Below are 21,865 nucleotides of genomic sequence, written 5' to 3'. Positions count from 1 at the left end.
GCTTACCCCGAATTGAAGTTCTCCCAGAGCCACGTCTCGGGGAAGAGCGTCCGCAGCCTGGGCGGTTGCGTTTGCAGAGCCGCACCTCCAAATGCTCCCCCCAGACCCGCTGCGGGGGCGGCCATGGGCGTCGCCATGCTTACGGAAGTGGCCCCGAAGAGAACCCCTCTTGAGTTGCTCGGGGTTCCGAACCCGAAAGTCGTTGCTGCACACAGGGAGAGCATCACACCAGAAGCACAGGCGAACAGGTATGATACCCAAAACAAAACAATTCCAGAGCCCTTATGGCAACAGTTAGTCCTCACGATGAAAACTAAAACACTGTAGCAGCTAGATCCACGAAAAAAGCTTTTCCGTGGTGATCAAAGCGCACCAGAGTTTTGTTTCCATGTGGATCAAGTCCGAAATCCGCTTTCCTGCGGTTTGTTATTTTTTGGGCCTAAATCAACAAAACTCAGGGAACCGGAAATCAGACACGGTCCATATGGAAACAAAACTTCTTTACGTCTTGATCATCGAGGACCAGCTTTTCCGTTAGTTCCAACTGCTGCCGTTTTGGAGTAGTTTGCGTCATAAGTGTTGACTGTTCTCGTCATGGCTCTGGTATTGTTTCGGTTTGGGCATCATCCCTGCTGGCGACTTGAGGTGTTCACGTGGCATAGTGGGCCAAAAAACGATTGACGCGACCAAAGTTCCGGATGCCCCAAACCTAACGAGATAGTCTGAAAATGGGTAAGGTGGAAACAATTTAGCTTGAAATACGAAGAAATAATTTGCAAATTGAAGAGTAATTTGTGACGTATTTCCAATTTGTAAAGTGATGTGTGCTCAAATAGAAATATGCTTTTTGGCTGAGCGATAGCGAAGCCTGTTACTTCAGTGGGGTTGAAAAGTTTTGTCTGTCTGTCTGTCTGTCTGTGTGTCCGCACTACTCCTCCTGAACGGCTCGGCTGATCTCGGTGAGACTTTGCACACTTCTTGGGTATGTCCTTGGCTCGGCACACGCGGAATTTCACCATCCTAGCTCAACTGGTTCAGTTTTTATAGCCGAAAAACACCTAAAAAACGGCGAAAAATAGACCTTTCTGCAGGTAGATCACTTCTGGCTTGGAGAAAGGGGGGTCTGGGGGGCGGAGCCCGCCAGCCTCGACAAGTAAAAAAGTAACAAGGGTCAAGATCGTGTTATTTGTAGACAAAACAACTCTATTCAGAATGTAGGGGGCGGAGGCCCCCAGCATTCAACAAGTTAAACAAGGTAGGTGTACGCCAGACCGTGTCTTGTCGTAACAGGCTTCGCGATGCTGCGCCAGTTATGACAATCCACGCCTGGCGTTACACCTACCTTGGCCTGCGGCGCTTGCCTGCCTTCAGCAGGCTAGGTTTCTTTTCCAGGCATCCGCACACCAATTCGCGTGATTGAAGGTCAAAACAGCATTTGATTTCGTGCCTAAGGCTGCATTGGCCTGACTTTTTAACTTGTCGAGGCTGGGGGGTCCCGCCCCGCCCCCCAGACCCCCCTTTCTTCAAGACAGAAGTGATCTGCCTGCAGAAAACTCGATTTTTCGCCATTTTTTAGGTGTTTTTCGGCTATAAAAACCGAACCAGTTGAGCTAGGATAGTGAAATTTCGCGTGTGCCGAGCCAAGGACATACCCAAAAAATCTCACCGAGATCGGCCGAGCCGTTCAGGAGGAGTAGCGCGGACACACACACCACGCACGCACGCAGACAGGAAAAAATTTTCAACCCCACCTGAGTAACAGGCTTCGCTATCGCTCAGCCAAAAAATAACCGACAATGGACAAGCCATTGCCTGCCGCAGGCAGGCTAGCGCCGCAGGCCAAGGTAGGTACGCCAGGCGTGGATTGGAGGAACAGGCAGCGAGACATCGCGAAGCCTGTTACGACAAGACGCGGTCTGGCGTAAACCTACCTTGTTTGAAGCCATTTCACTTCGTAGGGCTCAAAAAGTCAGTAGCGTTTTTAGAAGGAGCACATCTCTTAATAAGACCGAGCGTGTGACCCCACCCCACCAATAGAACGCTCTCTGAAAGGTAAATCCATTGGTGGCATCACGCGTTTTGGTTGGGGCATGCTTAACGACTCTGGAGCGGCTCTGGACTCTTTGCGGTAGCTTCGGCCAAAATTACGGCTGAATTTTGAACCGTTCTGTGCGTGTTGGTCGATGAAACCTTAACGATGCCATCCTTAAAACTCTTACGCAAACTTACATAGTGGCGGCTTCTGCACTGTCTTGGCATTCGTCATGAAGGCCACACCCGCATCCTGGTTAAACAGATAAAAGGTTATTTTACATTTCACGTTCAGAGGTACGGTATTCCTGCAACAGTGCACTGTAAAAAATGTTCGGAATTTTACCATACAGTGGTCTGAGAAAATTCCTATACATGTATAGGAATTACTGAAATTCCGATACATGTATAAGAATATTCCGATTTATTTAGGTTTTTTGCTATACGGGCTGAAAATGTATAGGAATATTCCTATACATGCATCGGAATATGGGTAATTCCTATACTTGTATAGTATTTTGCAGCCTGTGTATTAGTAATATGGCCAACTGGAAAAAAGAATCTGCTATCCACCTTATTAACAGCGATACAAATTGTTGTATGTTCTTAAAACACTTGTAACAAGGTAGTTGTACGCCAGACCGTGTCTTGTCGTAACAGGCTTCGCGATGCTGCGCCAGTTTCGACAATCCACGACTGGCTTACACACCTACCTTGGCCTGCGGCGCTAACCTGCCTCCGGCAGACCGTAGAAATGGGCGTGATCCCCTCAAAAATTAGCATTTGGTCATGAAAATCCACACTAATGGAATATAACTTTGGGTCGGGGATGCGAATGGGTTCTATTTTCGTCATCAGCAGCTTAAAAAACATAGAAAACGACACGCAACTTGACAAAATGTTGAGAGTACCTAAAAAGTTGTATTTTTTTCTGCCGTTTTTAAAGTGTTTTTTGGCTAATGTGACCGAATGGATTGAGATAGAAAGCTGAATTTTGGTGTGTGGCGAGCCAAGGATACACCTAATGACCCTGCAAAATCTCAGCCGGATCGGCCGAGCCGTTCAGGAGGAGTAGTGCGGACACACAGACACACGCACACACACACACACAGACAGACATGAAAAACTTTTCAACCCGACTGGAGTAACAGGCTTCGCTATCGCTCAGCCAATTAATAAGATTATTTTTTAACAACGTACAAAAGTCACAAAAGCTGCTTGTTTGCCCGCTGTCCGGATTATCCGCTAGATGGCGCTAGTGTCGTTTTGACGGACTTACTTCTCGGTGTACGCTGCGGCTAGGAATTTGGTTGGGTCAGGGGGCTCGCGTCTTATCTCATTGCAAGAAAGTTGAAAGCATTTCAACTCTTACATCATTTTAACTCAGGTGTTCATTTCACCTTGGGTGTTCAAGTGGTGAAGTCGTACTTGGCCAATGTGGAAAACCGGGGTGAAGAATTACTAAAGATTAATACTCGATGATCTATTCAGGCGGAAAATGCAGCCGTTGTATTGAATATCTGACAGTACATCCGCTTCGGCCTGCCTAATTTACACATTTTGGTGGAAGTCCTATACATACATTGCAGTTGCGCCATTCCGATGTATAGGAAAAATCCTACACAGGGGATGGGAGAATGCCGTACCGATGTATAGGAAAATTACCATACGAGTGCATGGTAAAATTCCTATCCGTGTACATGTAAATAGCTTTTTTACAGTGTGTAAGCGACAGTACTGACCGAGGGGTCGGCAACTTCCCTTAGCCGTGTACGAGGGAGTATACGTATATTACCAGTAATATAGGTAACATATGTGTAATACAAAGTTATACAAAGTAATATATAGTAATACAGGGGTATTATAGAGGCGAAATTGTGGTAATATGCAAGTAATATATGGTAATATAAGGTAATATACGGGTAATATAGCCACCGCGTACGAAGTAATATAGGAGTTGCCGACCCCTCGGTACTGACCTGCAGCACCTCCTCCACGGACAACCACCGGGGCCTCCCCCTGCTCAGCAGGCTCTGCGCATCGCAGCCTCGTCCCCAGCGCTTCTCGGCCCTGGACTCGTAGCTGAGGAGCTCCTTGACGGCGTCCTCCCGCGTCACGACGTTGTTGGCCTCCTTGAGCAGCAGCACGCTCTGGTCCACGGCCAGCAGCGCCACCGTGGCGTTGGGCCGCGCGGACAGAGTCACCGCCACCTCGCCGCCCGGCTCGCTGCGGCCCGGCAGCACGCGGACCTCCACCTGGAACACAGTCACTTCGTTGGTCACCACTGTCTACCAAAGTGTCGAGGAGTTCTCCACACTCGGAAGTGCACACTGCAAGGAAAAGTGAACAGTACAACAAAAAAATCGAGTTAAACATAGTTTTTTAAACCTCCCATGTGAAATTTAGATAATTGACTCAAGTTTTCCTATTGGGACTTTCTCGCGTCGAAAGAGGTGTTTCCGCCTACCAGCGCGCGGACTGTTGGAACTGGTACAGCACCGCGTAGCCCGTTATGGGAGGTTGCCAAAATTGTGGGTCCTTTTGTGTCTTTGGGCCACAGTTTCCTTATTTTTCGACGTATCGACCTGCGGTTTGATTCCTATGACTCAACTTCATCTCCCCTACTATCCCACACACTAACCGAGCATGCAGTTCAAGCATTTCCCTGTCAAAACAGGCTAAAACTGGGCAAAATGTAACTTCCGTGCTGTCCATTGTCCAAAAAGTCCGTGTTTCAAGGCGAAAATCTCCTGAACTATTTGTCGGAGAGCAAATCCGCGAACAGCCTTTTGTTCCGTTGGCAACCCTTTATGACACCCTTGGATAGCAATTTATTCCAGTGACTCTCACCCCCTGCTTTATTGGATGAAAAAATGTCCACCGTGTACTGGTTTTCAAACATCGTCAGCTTTAGTTTCGCGCCTCAGCGCCGAACCTGTAGCGAGAAAAGTTCGGCTCAGCGACCAGAATGAGCAGCGCGGTTTCCTCTTTCCGGCGCGGTAGGCGGATTTTCGCTGCAGGGCTCCATTCCGGCTGGCTGGACCATCAAAGGTTAAAATCCGGCATGTGTCAGGTTTGTGTGTAACATTCCGTGTCATCAATAGCAAGCGTGTTACTTGGCCTATCGATTTCGGTCCACCTGGCCATTTTGCGCTTTCACGTCTCTTAAACTTTAGGCGAGACACCTGTTCGATTTGGTGAACGGGTTGGTCCGTTTTCGCCGTTTGTTTATGATGTAACTTCCGTGCCATGGTAACTTCCGTGCCATCTCCCCATGTTAAAGTATAGGGGAAAAATCAAAGTGCGAGAAAATACTGGCCTCCTTCGGAAATGCGTTTAGAATGACCCCTAGAATACAGGAAAAATACTAAAAAAAATTTAGAACGAGATATTTTTTTCACTTTTTTAGGAGCCAAAAGGACCCACAATTTTGGCAACTTCCCTTATGACAAGACACGGCCTGGCGTACACCTACCTTGTTGAATAGCTTTGCTGGCTGTGAAGGTAGAGAACAACTCCACTCCAGAGTAGGGGTGTGCGAATAGTTCGGAATCGAATCAGGGGTGATTGGATTCGATTCGGGGACGGATCTCTTTGCTTCGACCCCGAATATTCGAAATTTTCGAATCGACAGTGGTTCGTCTTCGAATCGGTTGCTCGGGAACGGTTGAATGTCACGCGCATAGCGTTTGTTTTTAAGCGAAAGCAAGATCAGATATTTGATTTCTCATCATTTTGTATTCCTACTCTATGCCCTTCCTTTATTACAGAAAATGTGTGTTAAAACACACTAATTTTTTTTAGTTTCAGTTCGAATTTGATTCGATTCGACAACTTTTTCCAGATTCGATTCGAGTTCAATGAGGTATTTTGCGATAGTGAAGAAGAGAAAGAAGAAGATGCGGAGGTGGGGGTAGAACATAACAAACCCTCATTTGTTTAGGCAGTTACTCTGCTTGCGGCGCGAGGTGCGGGCGGGTGGGGGGCATCATGGCCGCCAAACAAATGAGGGTTTGTGATGTTCTACCCCCACCGCCGCATCTTCTTCTTTCTCTTCTTCACTTACGCAAAATACCGTAAATGCGGGTAATATGGACCACCAGTGGGTAATGTGGACCACCCCTGAAATTTTCCTGAATGATTGGTTCGAGCCAAGTAACTTACAAGTTCGAATGCTAGTGACTGACACGGTTTTCCATGCCACAGGTAGGCGGAATCACCGATCACTTAAGAGAGTTTTAGGGGTGGTCCACATTACCCACCGCTGGTCCATATTACCCGCTTCCACGGTACCTCATTCGAAACTTTATTTTGAGATTCGATTCGAAATGAAAATCCTTGATTCGCACATCCCTACTCCAGAGACGTGGCGGCACTTACCGGCGCGAGGTTCGTGTCGACCTTGACGGCCGTCACATCCGCCGCGAGGGAGCCGTCCGCCGTCACCGCGTACACCAGGACGCGCGAGACGGGGGCCATGTCGGCGGTGGCGCGCACGCGCACCGTGGTGCCCGTCTCCGAGTCCTCACCGTCCTTCTTGGCGTCCAGCCCGGCGGGCAAGTCCCGCACCGTCCGCAGTCCAAGCGGGCCCTGCACCACCAGCGTGGCCTGCCGCAGTGGCACCAAGGCCCACACGCGCACCTCGATGTCGTCGCCGATCTGGAGACAAGGGGAGAACAGACATTAAAACAAGGTACCGTGGAAGCGGGTAATACGGACCACCGGTGGGTTATGTGGACCACCCCTAAAACTCTCTTAAGTGATCGGTGATTCCGCCTACCTGTGGCATGGAAAACCGTGTCAGTCACTAGCATTCGAACTTGTAAGTTACTTGGCTCGAAGCAATCATTCAGGAAAATTTCAGGGGTGGTCCGCATTAGCCACTGGTGGTCCATATTACCCACATTTACGGTAGGTGTACGCCAGACCGAGTATCAGCGTAACTTGCTTCGCGCTGCTCCCGGGTGGAAAGATCTGTAATTTTTTCTGTACTTGTAAAGTGCAACTTAACTCAGTTTAAGACCGCAGGACAACTATTGAACGTCTCGAGATGAAGTGAAGTAAATCTATTCTTTCTGAGTTTAAACTGTTTGCAAAACAATGGTAGTCAGACTGCAGATGGATCAATGCAGTTTCAGTGCAGTTAAACTACAGTAAACTACACTTAGAGTGTAGTTTTTTTAGTGAAACTACAGTTTGACTGCAGTTTGAATACAGATATTCTGGTAGTATTTTCGAACACTGCAGTTTCGGTTGCAGTTTCGACCCTAATTAAAAGTAGGGTCGCAAGTGTATGCGACAGTTATAATGGTAGCTGTAGTTGCGAGTATAGTGTTCAAATTTCAATCGCAAAATTAAAAAATTATTTTTTTTTCCTTTTTTGGGAAGCTTTTTTGAACCCCGTCGCCTCTCATTCTGTAGAGAAACTGTTTTTCGATGTTGAAGTTGTTGGACTTGGGCGGTACTCGATCGTCGGTCCTTTCGGTTGCGAGTCAGGTGTGTTATCCACTACGCTGGCAGGCGGTCATGCGAGCTGCTGCATCCGACCTGGACCACATGATAAGGCCTGTTCTCGGGGCACACCGGTCGGATGGTGCAGTTTAACTGCAGTTTCATTGCAGTTTTACAATAGATTATTTGCACTCGATCCTTATCCACATCGTTTTTCTTCGCCATTGTCATCCTTTAAGTGACGTCCACCGTGTGCCGGTAAGGCAGAAATTTTTCGAAAAAGGGGTTGGTGAAAAATGACAGAGTAGCTAATTTCTGTCTCACTGCGGGGTTGTTTTCGTTTCCACGGGTAAACAAGACAAAATTGGAAACCCCGTAAGAACCCCCAAAGAACTACTGCAGTCGATTGACGTTCCCATCTAACGTTGCGTCTGCAAATCTGTCCGCAATCCCCGCGTACACCAGGACGGGAATTTTGCCATGTCGGCGGTGGCGCGCACGCGCACCGTGTGCCCGTCTCCGAGTCCTCACCGTCCTTCTTGCGTCCAGCCCGGCGGGCAAGTCCCGCCCCTGCAGTCCAAGCGGGCCCTGCACCACCAGCGTGGCCTGCCGCAGTGGCACCAAGGCCCACACGCGCACCTCGATGTCGTCGCCGATCTGGAGACAAGGGGAGAACAGACATTAAAACAAGGTACCGTGGAAGCGGGTAATACGGACCACCGGTGGGTTATGTGGACCACCCCTAAAACTCTCTTAAGTGATCGGTGATTCCGCCTACCTGTGGCATGGAAAACCGTGTCAGTCACTAGCATTCGAACTTGTAAGTTACTTGGCTCGAAGCAATCATTCAGGAAAATTTCAGGGGTGGTCCGCATTAGCCACTGGTGGTCCATATTACCCACATTTACGGTAGGTGTACGCCAGACCGAGTATCAGCGTAACTTGCTTCGCGCTGCTACACCAGCCACACACACAGACAGACATGAAAAACTTGTGATGCTTCGCTATCGCTCAGCTAAAAGGTGTTAACGTTTTTAATATTAATAACAATAATAATAAAACCTTTCAAGACAATAATTACGATGTTTATTCTTTTAGTTACGAAGAAGATAGAGTATGGAGGTGCTGTAAAATTACGTATGATTTGCAAGATAAAGATTATGAAAAGTGTTAACGAAACTCTTGTAAACATATGACTCCTGTTTGTAAACGTAGTTAAACAATGTGTTCTAAAAAGTTTGTAAATGTACAAAAAGAAATTGAATGTGCTGTGAGCGACGATGACGGCAGTTAACAAGAAAGACCAGCGGCCGTCAATATTTGCTGCAGAAATAAGATAAAGTTCCGGGAAAGGAAACGGCGTGCAGTGAGACAGCAGAATAAGACGTGTGTGCCAGTTGATGTACTATAAAAGCGCCAGCATCGACCGCTCGTCAAGAACTCTAACCATGGCCTCCAAGATCGTCATCGTCCTCTGCTTCGCGCTGTTTGTAGCTGCTGTAAGTTAAGAGTTATCATCTCTTAAAAAAATCCACATCTGCAAGAAAATATATCCTTTTTTGTCAATCAATATGTATAATACGTCTTAGATGGCAAGAGATTGACCATAGAATGACCTTACTGTTGCAATAATGCGCACGAAAAACCATTCAAATGACCGTCTTTACTTAAAGATGAGACCGGCGACGACGGTTTCTTCTTACTTTGAAACCAAAGGACCCAAATGTGGTTAACTTGATGCGTTTTACTGCGTTTTAAGCGCAGTCCACACATGGTGGGGCACCTTTTGATCCAAGCCCACAAAGGTGGCTTTGTCCTTCATACCGGCATACAATGTATTGACATTACGATAATTATTGATGAGTGTTTTTCTTAATCCACTCGCGAAATCCAGAGTTAAGATGTTCGGCCGAAATCTTGACTGATCTCAGTCGAATTCAGCTAAACATTTCGTGATGCTATTTCAAAATCCAGAACTATCTCGCAAAAGTCCTCAAGAATCTCGCAAAATCTTACACAATACGGTCAAAAGAGCTTAAGACGCCCTCTTCAGAGTTTTGTGACATCTCGCAAGGTCCCTTCCTGGGACATCACTCCAAAATAGTCAAAAGTCGCAACTTTTTTTTAAATAGTTTATATAATAGATCATTCTTTTCTGTGTCGATTGGTGAAAACCGCATTCCGAGATTGGAAAAAAAGGAGTTTCTAGAGGGTGTGGGCCAGAGGCATGCATAGGAAAAAAGCCCAGTTCCCCTACACTGAAAAAAAAGTCTGGTTATAAGTACCAGACCAATCCTAGTTAAACGCGTATTAGTTACGCATACGAGAATCCTAGTAACTCTTGCCAGATGATCAGTTCAAGTAACCAGATTGGGTGTTGTGACATTTACCAGGTGTCTGGTTAATAATCCAGGTAAATTTTACTAGACTGTTCAGTAATTGACGCCATACGTAAAACTTCAAAATATTTGGTTCCATTGAAATGTTAGCGTGCCAAAAAGTTAACTGCAACCGGTTTCGTTATTTTCGGAGTCTTAAATCCGGCAGAAACACTGGGAGTATTTCCCTGAGTCACAGACGAAGAGAGTCACCAGGTGCGGATCCCCTCGGCCCACAGGCGACGTGGTGGCGCAGTGGTAACGTGCCCGTCTCACAAGTGTGAGATCCCGGTTCGAATCCGGAGGAGAGGAGGGGAAAATTGATTCGGAGGGGGTTCGTCAAGTATATCGACGTCACATCAGAGTTCAGTGCTTTGAAAATATTTTTTTTTAAATTTTGGACTATTTGCTTCAGTTTTGTAAGCACATGAACAAACCAGGATGTTTGGTAAAAACTACCAGAAGGGGACCTGGCGGCATTGTAAGGATCAAGGTTATAACCTTGATTTTCTCGGAACAGGAAATTGCAAACGGTTGCAGGCCTCTAGGCCGCAGTTTTTGAGCTACAGCGGTGAGATTTAGCATGGAAGCTCCTTCAACATGCCGCTATTGTGGGTAAACAAAAATAATTTGAATAAGTCAATTCGTATTACTTTTTTAGCGTAGAAAATTGAACAATTTTAACCAAAAAATGAAGAATTTTTTTTTGTATTTAACAAATAAATGATTTTTTAAATGTGATTGAAGTACTCACTATAGCCAGACATCTAAGGAAGGCTGTCACCAAATTTCGTTCTTCTAGGTCAAACCGTTTGGCGTCCAGCACTGCAACAGTGCGAAATGGTCTAACCTAACACTAAAAAATGTGTGTTCAAGGAAAGCGCTGTACTGCCCTGGCGGATTGACTTTGTGTTGAATTTATACTTTATCTGTTAAAATATGAACAATTTATGTATCTCTTTCCGTTTGGTTTTGATGACGTTTTTACAAAAGCACTGTTTTAAGAGTTATGTCCGTCTTAACACACTTTATGTTCATGGATTATTTGGTCCTGGTTACTTGTTTGGAAATAAGTTTGGATTGCTTTATGTTCTAGGTGGCGAAGGTGAGTGGCTGTGACACAGCAGTGGACGCAAGGATCCCCATCGTAACTCGAGTGCTGCTTCCGAACTACACTGTTATTCATCGGACAGGACTGCATATTCGTTAGGACGTGAATTTTGACACGATCCTTCTAATACGATGGCTCATGCTTTGCTGCGAGACACGGCTCAATTATTGGGAATTCACGTTTGTTTCAACGTGCACTTATATTAAAAGGAATGTGACGTCATATTGGAAGTGCAACAGTTAAAATGTGAACAATTTATCTCTTTCCGTTGGTTTTTATGACGTTTATACAGTAGCACTGTTTTTGGATTAGTGTCCCCCTTTAAAGTATTCTCCTTTGCAAACCAATATTATTATGTGCATAGAGAAAACTGAAAGCACTCTGCAGCATGCTACATGGCTGCACTGTTGGGTTCCGTCTAAGTCTGACAAGAGACAATGTACAGGCAAAGTAGGGATGTGCGAATAGTTCAGTATCGAATCGAATCAGCCCTGATTCGATTCGATTCGAGGACGGATCTCTTTGCTTCGATCCCGATTATTCGGAATTTTCGAATCGATAGTGGTTCGTCTTCGAATCGGTTGCTCGGGAACGGTTGAATTTCGCGTGCATAGCGTTGTTTTTAAGCCAGGGGGGAACAGCTTCCCACATTCGTTGTCCAAAATTTGACCACATTCCACATTCAGGTGGCAAAACCGCCTGTAAGTAGGCAACATGTATGGCAAAAACGCCAGAAATCTTGCACATTTTCACACAATCATTGTACACCAAATTTTACAGTGGGTCACCCCTCGTTTTTATGCCAAAGCAAGATCACATATTTGATTTTTCCTCTTTTTGTATTCCTGCTCTATGCCCTTCCTTTATTACAGAAAATGTGTTTTGAAACGCACTCCTTTTTTTTAAGTTTCTGTTCAGATTCGATTCGATTCGACAGCTTTTCCCAGATTCAATTCGAGTTCGATTCGAAACTTTTTTTTGAGATTCGATTCGAAATAAAAATCCTTGTTTCGCGCATCCCTAAGGCAAAACTGGTACACTGAATTAATAAAGGCCTCTAACGGACCGCTTCCAGAGCCTCTACACCGACAAACAGGTGGCTGACCTCAACGGCCGAATCGCCAAGTGCCTGAGCCACCTGCCAGCCGGGCCCAGCAATGCCTGCCGCGTCAGTGCGGGGACGACCCCCATCAAGCAGGGGGCCAAGAGGGAGTCCCGCGTCGAACCGATCGTCGCGTGCTTGACCAAGGCCGGCATCTCGCAGGGAGGGCCCCTCCAGGGCGCCAAGCAGTGCCTCACCGAGCAGCTGTGGAGTCCTATTTAGACAGGTGTGCCAATTTTGTGCCCATGTCTGATTTTTCAGAAATAAATGGACTTGTCTGGATTCAGACTGCTTCGTTTTCATTTTTAATTCTTACACGGTGTCTTTATTGCTTGACTGTGCGTTGGGCATATTTATAAACTCCGATGCTAAGTAGGCATGGCAATTTGGTTCCTGTTTCCTGCAAGGTTTCATGTCTTCTTTAGAATGGTGCCCGGAACTTAACCTTAAGACCTGTTCGAGTGCGGGGCCCTCACTGGTTTTCTAATGGGAATAATGAACTCATCTCAGAAGCAAAAACATTTTTATAGCATTAGCGCCATAAAAAGTTCTCACGGGATAAATGTTGTATTGCATCAGCGTATTCACTTTATCCCACCAAAACTGTGATATTTTGGGCCCGGACCAGCCAAAGCCTATAGAAGACCTATAAGTAGCATCTTTAACGCGATAATTTTTTATAGACCTTTCCGGGCTAAGCTTCTTGTGCAATAACCCAATCTTTGCGCCGCCACACTGTAAGACCCAACCTATTTGCAGCGAAATGGCATTAAACTCGTTGTTGATACACCAGTAGACACCGAGTTCAATTCCGTTTCGCCACAAGAGCTGGATCTTAAAGTGTGGCGGCGCAAAGATCCGAGTGTACTGAACAAGTTGCTTAGCCCGGAAAGGTCTATTGCTGTCATCGGTTTGATATTTTGAAGAAATCGCATTAGCCTTTTGAGCGCTGCTATGAAACTTATCACAATAGAAAAAGCAGCACTGTTAAAAATCCAGCCGTTTTAGGATGGAAAATTCGTGCAAAGTTTAAAAACAACTACTGATGTTTTCAAAAACGGCAAATCTCTGTTCTAAAACAAAAAATAATAATTCTGGAACAAAAATTTTACCATTTCGTAATGAAAAATGCGTTTTCAAAACAAAAATCTGATTGAAAACAAAAATTACGTCTTCAAAAACGAAAAAAACATCATTTATGACCTTGTGTCACTCCTGCCACGATGACTCATCTCTGCATTGAGCCTCGAGCACGGGATTTGAAAATTTCTTATCAGAACATATCGAGGCATCGAGGGGTCCTATTCAAAAGATCTTATCTGAGCGTTCCCCCCAAGAGAATCCCAGCGAACACGACGTGACATTCGTTGAATATCACTAAAGGTATTACTCACCTTGACGCTGTCCTGCTCCACCTGCACGTTGACCTTCTCATTCCTCCTCTCCCCCATTGCGTGCATGTGCTGGACGGTAGTCATGCTGCGGTAAGTAGCCTGAAACGAAGAATTCAACACGTTGTGCTGCTGCAGAAAAGTGAAAATGACGAGACAGCCCACTATTGGTGTAGTAGTGTTGAAAATGCACGTAAGTTGAATCGGATACGTCTACAGAATTCATCCACGAATTTCACTGGTTTTTTGACAAAGAGGCGTAAGTCCACTGAACCAAATTTTTCAGGACGGCCAAAAAACATACAGTTTTTAGCTCCTAAGATCTATAAATTCCCACACAACACTCAAATTTTTGTGACAAATTCTTTGAGAAAGTGTGCATCTTTTGGTAAAAATCTCATGTGTGTAACTCTTCTGTAACTCCTACAATGTCAGAAAAACCCTTCCAAATGAGGTGTTATTTTCGACAAAGAGGCGTAAGTCCAGGTGGATTTTTGACAAAGAGGCGTAAGTCCAGGTGGTTTTTTGACAAAGAGGCGTAAGTCCAGGTGGATTTTTGACAAAGAGGCGTAAGTCCAGGTGGGTTTTTGACAAAGAGGCGTAAGTCCAGGTGGATTTTTGACAAAGAGGCGTAAGTCCATTAGCCATTCTGACAAACAGGCGTAAGTCCATAGGCCATTCTGACAAACAGGCGTAAGTCCACAGACTATCCCGATAAACTAGTTCTGATTTGTAATTAACCACTTACGAATGTCCACAGCTAATGTGGTGAAAATGGCGAATGTCCACTCATGAGGTCACAGAGTGGTTTGCAACATGTCAACACTGTTTTAATCAAATAATTGGCTGAGCGATAGCGAAGCCTGTTACTCCAGTGGGGTTGAAAAATTTTTCCTGTCTGTCTGTCTGTGTGCCTGTCCGCACTACTCCTCCTGAACGGCTCGACCGATCTCGGTGAGATTTGGCACACTTTTTGGGTATGTCCTTGGGTCGGCACACGCGAAATTTCACCATCCTAGCCCAACTGGTTCGGTTTTTATAGCCGAAAAACACATAAAAAACGGCGAAAAATCGAGTTTTCTGCAGATAGATCACTCCTGTCTTGGAGAAAGGGGGGTCTGGAGGGCGGAGCCCCCCAGCCCGGACAAGTGAAAAAGTTACAAGGGTCAAGATCGAGTTATCTGCAGATGAAGCAACTCTACCTAGAATGTAGGGGGGTCTGGGGGGCCGAGCCCCCAACACAGCCCGCAACAAGTTAGGAAAATCGACGATGGAGAAGCCATTGCCTGCCGAAGGCAGGCTAGCGCTGCAGGCCAAGGTAGGTACGTCTGGCGCGGATTGGAGAAGCAGGCTGCGAGACATCGCGAAGCCTGTTACGACAAGACGCGGTCTGGCGTAAACCTACCTTGTAATGACTAATGGTTCCTCTCATCTCAATCCCATCAGGCTAACAATACATATCTCAAAACGGACTCTTAAATATTTGCAAGGGGTATCAGATAAAAGACCAGCATTCTTCGTCACCTGAGTCCGATGATGATGGTGAAACCAGAGTCCGATGACGATGGTGAATGTTGCATTCGTCTTCTTAGGCAGCACTTGGCCTAAAAGTCATTGGCCCAACACAGAGTGTGCTACATGGAGGTTATCAGCATGGATGAGTCCAGGTTCTCCCCTGCTGCAGACGATTAATGCGCCAATCACCATCTCCATCGGACTCCGGTGAGGAAGAATGCTGCTCTTTTAAATCTGATTACCCTCGCAAAGATGTAAGAGTCCATTCTGAAATACGTATTGTAAGCCTGATGCGATTGAGATGAGAGGAAACGTTACACTTCAAACCTAACTGTCTACTAAGTACACAGTTACAAATGCATGCTTGCAAGTCCACACTTACAAACGCATGCTTCACGCATGGAGTTATACGGCGCCAGGGATGCGTTTGTTAGTGTGTACTTGCAAGCATGCATTCGTAAGTATGTACTTGGCCAAGCATGCGTTTGTACTTAGTTGACTGTTAGGTTTGCACTGTAGTCATTATTATTTGATTGGAACAGTGTTCACAAGTTGCAAACCACTCAGTGACCTCATGAGTGGTTAGTTGATTGGGATGGTCTGTGGACTTATGCCACGGACTTACGACTTAAGGTCCATGGACTTACGCCTGATTGTCAGAATGCTCTATGGACTTACGCCTGTTTGTCAGAATGTTCTATGGACTTACGCCTGTTTGTCAGAATGACCCATGGACTTACGCCTGTTTGTCAAAATGGCCTGCGGACTTACGCCTCTTTGTCAGAATGGCTAATGGACTTACGCCTCTTTGTCAAAAACCCACCTGGACTTACGCCTCTTTGTCAAAAACCCACCTGGACTTACGCCTCTTTGTCACAAAACGGGTGGACTTACGCCCCTTTATCAAAAATGGAATGGACTTACGCCCTTTGGACACCTTCTGTATGTTCTGAACTAATTGAGATATTTTCATTTTTCAAAAACCAGTAGGCTTGTTCTTTAATTTTAAATTCTTTTCTGAAAAAAAGTGGATTTTGCCAATTTGTGGACTTACGCCCCTTTGTCAAAAAACCAGTGATTTGGCATTGGTTTACGTGAGTAACTTAGTGCACCCACCTCCATTCCAGGACCGTAACACTACGTTGAAACGAATGTGACAAAGTGTCTTGTTCCATTGAGTATTGCATCACCTTCGGTTGATTGTGAATAAGCTATTGAATGGCGGATTCACATAAATTTGACACAAAGATCACGCGAACGTGACTTCTTGTCACATTCGTTACGTGCTGACACGTTCCTGGAAAGAGAGTGCCATATCCACAACTCTAAATGTCATACGAAAAATTTTTCCTTAATACGCAGGAATTTGCGCAAGGAAGATACGAAGTAGTGCTTTTTCGTATCTCGAAGTTTTTCTCTGCATCTTACAATGACAATATTAAAAACACTGAAAGAATGAAGGGACATTGCTTCGTGTACTGTTTGCACCCAATTCACTGAAACAAAAACATCAAATGCTTGTAAAGAATTTTGCACGTGTAACTTGCAAGATTCTGTGCATACGTGGAATTTGCATGTTTTTGCGTAAAAATACATAAATATATGCAAGTTTTGGCACAATTATATGCAAAACGTTTCGCAGGTTTACAAGCAACGCCTCCTTTGAATTTGTACACGAACATTTAACGAGTATCTCAAATTTCATTGATATTTAGAGTGTAGGATTGCAGAATGAACGGATTCCAATGAAAGATAAAACCGGATAAAACACAGAAAAAGAATGGAACATGTCGGTTCATTTTTTTACCGTTATCATCTGTACGCCAACCACAGAGGTTCCGTAGTTTTCTGTACCAGTTTACAGGGGACCCCAGTAAACCAGAATGGAAGGCCTGAACCTTTTCCGTACCCAATAGACACTTTCAGTCGTCACCCTGTGCAGGACAAAAGTAATACCAGTTGCACGCCACCTGGTGACTGTTGTCAACTTCATCCAGACCCACAATGCTTGTGACCAATCAGGGTTCAGCTTTTGACTACACGGTCAAAACGGTTCCTGGTTTTCCCAGGAACCCCCTGGAAATCACCTATGTCTTCGCCATAGGGCTCCTGGGAAAACCAGGTACCGTTTTTACCGTGTACAGTAACATTCACCGTGTAGATGGTGCGCTGCTGGTTGCAGAAGTTTTTATTACTTTTGTTCGTCACTAAGCGATGATCGAAAGGGTCCATGTTTCGTACAGTTTCCGAACCGCACCACTGAAGTTTTGGCAGTCCACCAACGCAAACACTACCCGACACTACCGCGTGTGGTCACTGTGGCAAGAAACTACAAAAAATTCAGTGAACAACTTGTGACAATTCTCCGTAGCCCTCTTGTCAATGTTCCCCTTTAGGACCTTTCTGTTTTCTCCGCAAGACCCCAGTGTTCACCAAACGGCGTTACGGTGTTCCCCATAGGTTCCAAACCCTCAGTTACTGGTTCTGTATTCGCTGTACGTATCAACCGATTATTTTTCAATGATCGATTTTCGATTAACTGTCTCTTAATCGGCTAAGGTAACCGGCATCTGCTAAAATTCTGAGCGGGAACGGTTCGTGGACGCCTGAAAAATATTCAGTGAAGAAGGCGTACATGTTGTCACAGACATTTGAGGTTGGTTACATGCTTTTTCTATCCTCTCACTACATTCTAAGTTTATTCCAAGTATCAATCTTTGTTTGTAAAACTTTTAATAATCGCGGTTTTCATCGTTGAATCGCTGTTTTACGGTTAACCGTCTGCGTTTTCGACTACTGATTACCAAACTGCCAATCCAGACCAATTGGGATTTTTTAAGCGGTCTTGCTACCGCTTCTAGCTCTTCATCCGATCCCACACATCCCATCCCATCCACCCATCCATCCATTCAGCGCGCTCGGAGGGGACTGCATGGTCGTGTTGGTCGTCGTCGTCGTCGTCTGTCGTCGTCCTGCGCCGCCACGCCGCGCCGCCTCGCCGCGCCAGTCCCCACTCCTCACAGCCACCCCCACCCTTCTTGCCCCCTCTCTGCCCGGCCTCCCCTGCCGAGCCACGGCAAGACCGCTTTGCTAAGCTTGCCTTGGCGGAACTTTTTTTTCTCATCGACCGATAGCGATTAAGGGGGCACACCAGTGAAAATCGGCAAATTTTTGCCTTCTCTTTTTTTTTCTCTTATTTTTCTGCTATTCATCTCGAGTCGAAGGCCGCAAACCCCACCCCGAAATTCCTATTACTTTGGCTTGTGTACATTTTTGAAGTTGCTAAAAAGGTAATATTTTTGACCAATTGTTAACGTTCAGGGTTTTCACTTGAACTTCAATTACAAAACCCTTGAACCACCCAAACGCAGTTGAAAAGAGGGACATTTTGACGCAAACTGAACGTCAAAAGACGCATTTATAATCCAAAAAAACACGTCAAATCTATGTTTCCACTTAAAGGGCTTTTTCTCCAAACACCTTTTTTGTAACTTTGTGCCACTTTCACGGGCGCAAAAATTAAGATAATTTAATGCGGTTTGCGGCAAAATGTTCGTTACACTTGCGTCTATGGTCTGAACCTCGGAAATGGCCATCCCAAAAATAGGACGTGAGCTGGAGCCATGAAAGTGCGAAAAAATTGGTTAAAATATTTGTTTCTATTTTTGCCCTCTGAAAAAACAAATTCGAAATCATTCTTTTGGCATGCCCGTGGTTCAGACCATAGCCACATGTGTCCTGTTGAGAAATTTTCAAATCCCGTGAAGCTCAATCCAGAGAGGCGGAAACGTGGCAGGAGTGAAGTAAGGTCGTTGAAAAATCAAGTGCACTGGCGCTTCATCTTGCCATCGCCACCTCGCTCTCCCATACTGATTTTCCTTTTCTTTGACATAATTTTGAGCCAAGAATAAAATATCAATCGAATACATCGGTTACTTTTCTCAGAATGATCGTTTTTCGAAACCTCTGCATTTTCACTGGTGTGCCCCCTTAAAGTCAAAAATCGCCAAGGGCTACGGAGAATGTTGGAAGGCTACCGAGAATTGTGCTAAAAAATTAACGTACCATAGCTTTTCGCTACCATGATGACTTGAGCGTTCGTTGGACATGATAAATACGTTCTTGGACCCACGCACTGACCTCCACTAAATAATTTTCGTACGTGGTCTCTCACAAGCAGGGATGATACCCTCCCTACCCAAACCGAAACGAAACCAGGGCCGTTACGACAACAGTTTGCACTTATGACTGAAACTCAAAAAGTGTTGCACCTGGAACCAAGGGAACAGCTTTTCTTTTGTTGATCAAGGGGTAACGGAGTTTTGTTCCCATTTGGACTTGGTCCATATAGGAACAAAACTCCGGTACGCCTTGATCAACAAGTAAAAGCTGTTCCCTTGGTTCCAAAACTTTTTGAGTTTTAATCATAAGTGCAAACTGTTGTCGTAACGGCCCTGGTATCGTTTCGGTTTGGGTATCGTCCCTGCTCATAACATAGGGCATGCCTGCTCAGAGTACAAAAGAGTGCAAAACTACATACAAATTCGAACGAAAAATTTCACATGCTCGAAACTGAGACGCCACGTACAAAATATGATGTGTGGCTTGTTCAAGCGTTTTGTTTCTTGACGGCAAAGTAACAGTTTTGCAAAAAAAGGTGTACCTACGGTCACAGTGATCTGCGTCTTGTTCTTCTCGGGTTCCAGTTCGAACGTGACGATCCCTGTAGATGGAACAGTTTTCTCTGCAAGCGTTTTCTGCTCCTGGTCCATCCATCCGTAAGTGTACGTCAACTTGACGGTGTTCTTCTCGTCCTGCACAGGGGCGCCGTCAATGTCCGTCACTTTCACCTGCGGAAGAAACACCGGGTCATAAGTGAGCACACGTAGCTGAGATATCAAAATCACTGCAGAAAAAAAATCCGTACTTTCACACAGAATTAATACACAAGAAAATAGTACGGATGGACGGAAGCTTCGTACTTGCTCCTCACGAACCCAAATTTGAACGTAAAACCCCTAAACACCTAAAAATCCTATGCAAAGCAAAGTGAGACTTTTTACGGTGTCCAATGGGGCAGCCAAGAAATTTGTTTTTGAGGCAAGAGATTTCATCGGATTTTGCACGATTTCAACCCATTTCACGCCCAAAATGTTCTTATTGTGCTTCTATTTCGGGAAGATCTAGAGGTTTCTGGCGCTCAAGGGGACACAAGATTTATGAAGCCCCTCGCCCTTGTCTACTTTTCAACCCACGGGGTTGGTGCCAGGGACGTCCATAGTTTCGACTGCCGCAGTCTCATTCGAGGAACCCGACATGACATTGAAATGAATGTGACGAAACATCACGTTCCTTTGAACATTGTGTTACCGTCAACGGGGGTAACTTGGGAGAGTCTGCCCTGTACAGCTTGTTGGTGCTGCCATTCAGCGACGGGGGTTCCTAGCGTCAAACCCGCGGCAGGGTTTTGTTTCAGAGGCCTCAGGGCACGCGCGGAAAAGTAGAAAAGGCGCATAACATCACAATTAGTATTTGAGAAACGGGAAACTACATAATAGGGTTTTTGACAAAATATGTCAAACATTGACAAGTTGACCCTAGTGCAAGGAGTGAAATGCAGATTTGGCCGATTAGCCTCTCTGGGCTGTTAGATCATACACAGACAATAACGTTCGCAAAAGGGCGTTGATTATAGTTTTGCCATGTTCGGTCCAGACTGCATTTTATCAAAAATCGAAATTTTACGGGGTAACTTGGGACAGTTTTTTCCTCATGTTTCCAGCAGTCCTAGCCTCCAACGAGTTGACTGACCCGGTCCCTGAGATAACATAAACTTCAGATTTTACGCTGATGATGGAAATCATCTTCTGGTAATCCATAATTTGAAATTTTCAGAAAATGCCTAGAAAATACTAGTAGAAAAGAGAGTTCCACGTAGAGCCCTGGATATAGTCCAATATCGGTCCTACAAGAGTGCCTAGGCCTGAATTCTTGGTTTACATGTTGTGACTTTAATTTATTACATCCATTAACATCAATAGATGCATGGGAATGTAGCTAATTACCTACTGTCCCAAGTTACCCCCGGTCATGGGGTAACTCGGGACACACTTTCGAGACAGCTTGGAAACGAGGTAATCAATTATATGGGTTGAAAATCTTGCCTCTGGCGTTCAAAAAACGTGAAAAAGTGTCCCAAGTTACCCCCGTTGACGGTACATTCAGGAATCCTACCTCGAAAGGGCATCATAACGTTATCGTAATCGATAAAGTACAACCCGTAGGCTTAGCTTGGTACATCTTTTTATTAAAAAGGGAAAGTTATTTTTCTAACCTTTTGAATTTGTATTTGGAAGACCCAGCTACAGTCCATACCCTTAAGGTAGGAAATACCCATTGCAGCCCCTTTTTCAGTGGCTTCCATTTTCAGTGGCCATTTTCAGTGTATTGCCCCCTTTATTTCCCATCTAAACCAATGTGATGTGTTGACATTTTTTGATTGTCTTGTGGAGACGAATCCCAATTTCCGTAAAAAGATCTACATTTGGACCACTTGGAAAAGCCACCAAAACACAACCCCTTTGGAAATAAAACCAAGACATCTCCTTGGATTTCAAGGTGTCACTTTTACCGTGAACCTTCAGTGGACATTGGCTTGTGTAACGTGCGCTAGATTTAGCTGATTCACCATCCAAACGAACGTGACACATTGCTCAAAGGAGCGTGACACTGCATCACACTCGTTTCGACGTGATGTCGCGTTTCTGGAAAGAGAGTGCCCTGCGCACAGTGGGCGAGAAGACCAGTTGGAGGCGGACAAAACCCTAGACGCGATTTTAGCTCTTGTGTCGCTAAATGGGAATCGAACCAAACGTGTGACCCCACC

At 45.3% G+C, this 21,865-nt stretch overlaps 2 protein-coding genes across 9 annotated transcripts in view; one reads left to right on the top strand and one right to left on the bottom strand.

The window, feature by feature from the left end:
- Positions 1 to 21,865, bottom strand: part of LOC117650398 (alpha-1-macroglobulin-like) — a 104,873-nt gene that overhangs the window by 23,297 nt on the left and 59,711 nt on the right. For all 8 annotated transcript variants that reach the window (XM_034393810.1, XM_034393808.1, XM_034393811.1 and 5 more), the window contains 6 exons: positions 19,647 to 19,829; positions 13,468 to 13,566; positions 6,412 to 6,690; positions 4,011 to 4,286; positions 2,230 to 2,284; positions 7 to 205 (listed from right to left, as the gene is read on the bottom strand). In XM_034393810.1, coding sequence (XP_034249701.1) covers positions 7 to 205; positions 2,230 to 2,284; positions 4,011 to 4,286; positions 6,412 to 6,690; positions 13,468 to 13,566; positions 19,647 to 19,829 — 1,091 coding nt within the window. The remainder of the gene's footprint in view (positions 1 to 6; positions 206 to 2,229; positions 2,285 to 4,010; positions 4,287 to 6,411; positions 6,691 to 13,467; positions 13,567 to 19,646; positions 19,830 to 21,865) is intronic.
- LOC117650401 lies at positions 8,616 to 12,466 on the top strand. Its single transcript, XM_034393819.1, has 3 exons — positions 8,616 to 8,981; positions 10,957 to 10,965; positions 12,047 to 12,466. Exons 1-3 carry the CDS (start codon positions 8,883 to 8,885, stop codon positions 12,293 to 12,295), a joined length of 357 nt encoding a protein of 118 aa, XP_034249710.1. The 5' UTR covers positions 8,616 to 8,882; the 3' UTR covers positions 12,296 to 12,466.

Source organism: Thrips palmi, unplaced genomic scaffold (assembly GCF_012932325.1).
Source record: "Thrips palmi isolate BJ-2018 unplaced genomic scaffold, TpBJ-2018v1 HiC_scaffold_5, whole genome shotgun sequence".
Lineage (NCBI taxonomy): Eukaryota > Metazoa > Arthropoda > Insecta > Thysanoptera > Thripidae > Thrips > Thrips palmi.
The sequence above is the reverse complement of the archived record's forward strand: the minus strand, read 5'-3'. Positions and strand labels throughout refer to the sequence as shown.

Excerpts from the sequence above, each read along its gene's own strand:
- LOC117650401 (XM_034393819.1), top strand. The coding sequence starts at position 8,883 with ATGTACTATAAAAGCGCCAGCATCGACCGCTCGTCAAGAACTCTAACC.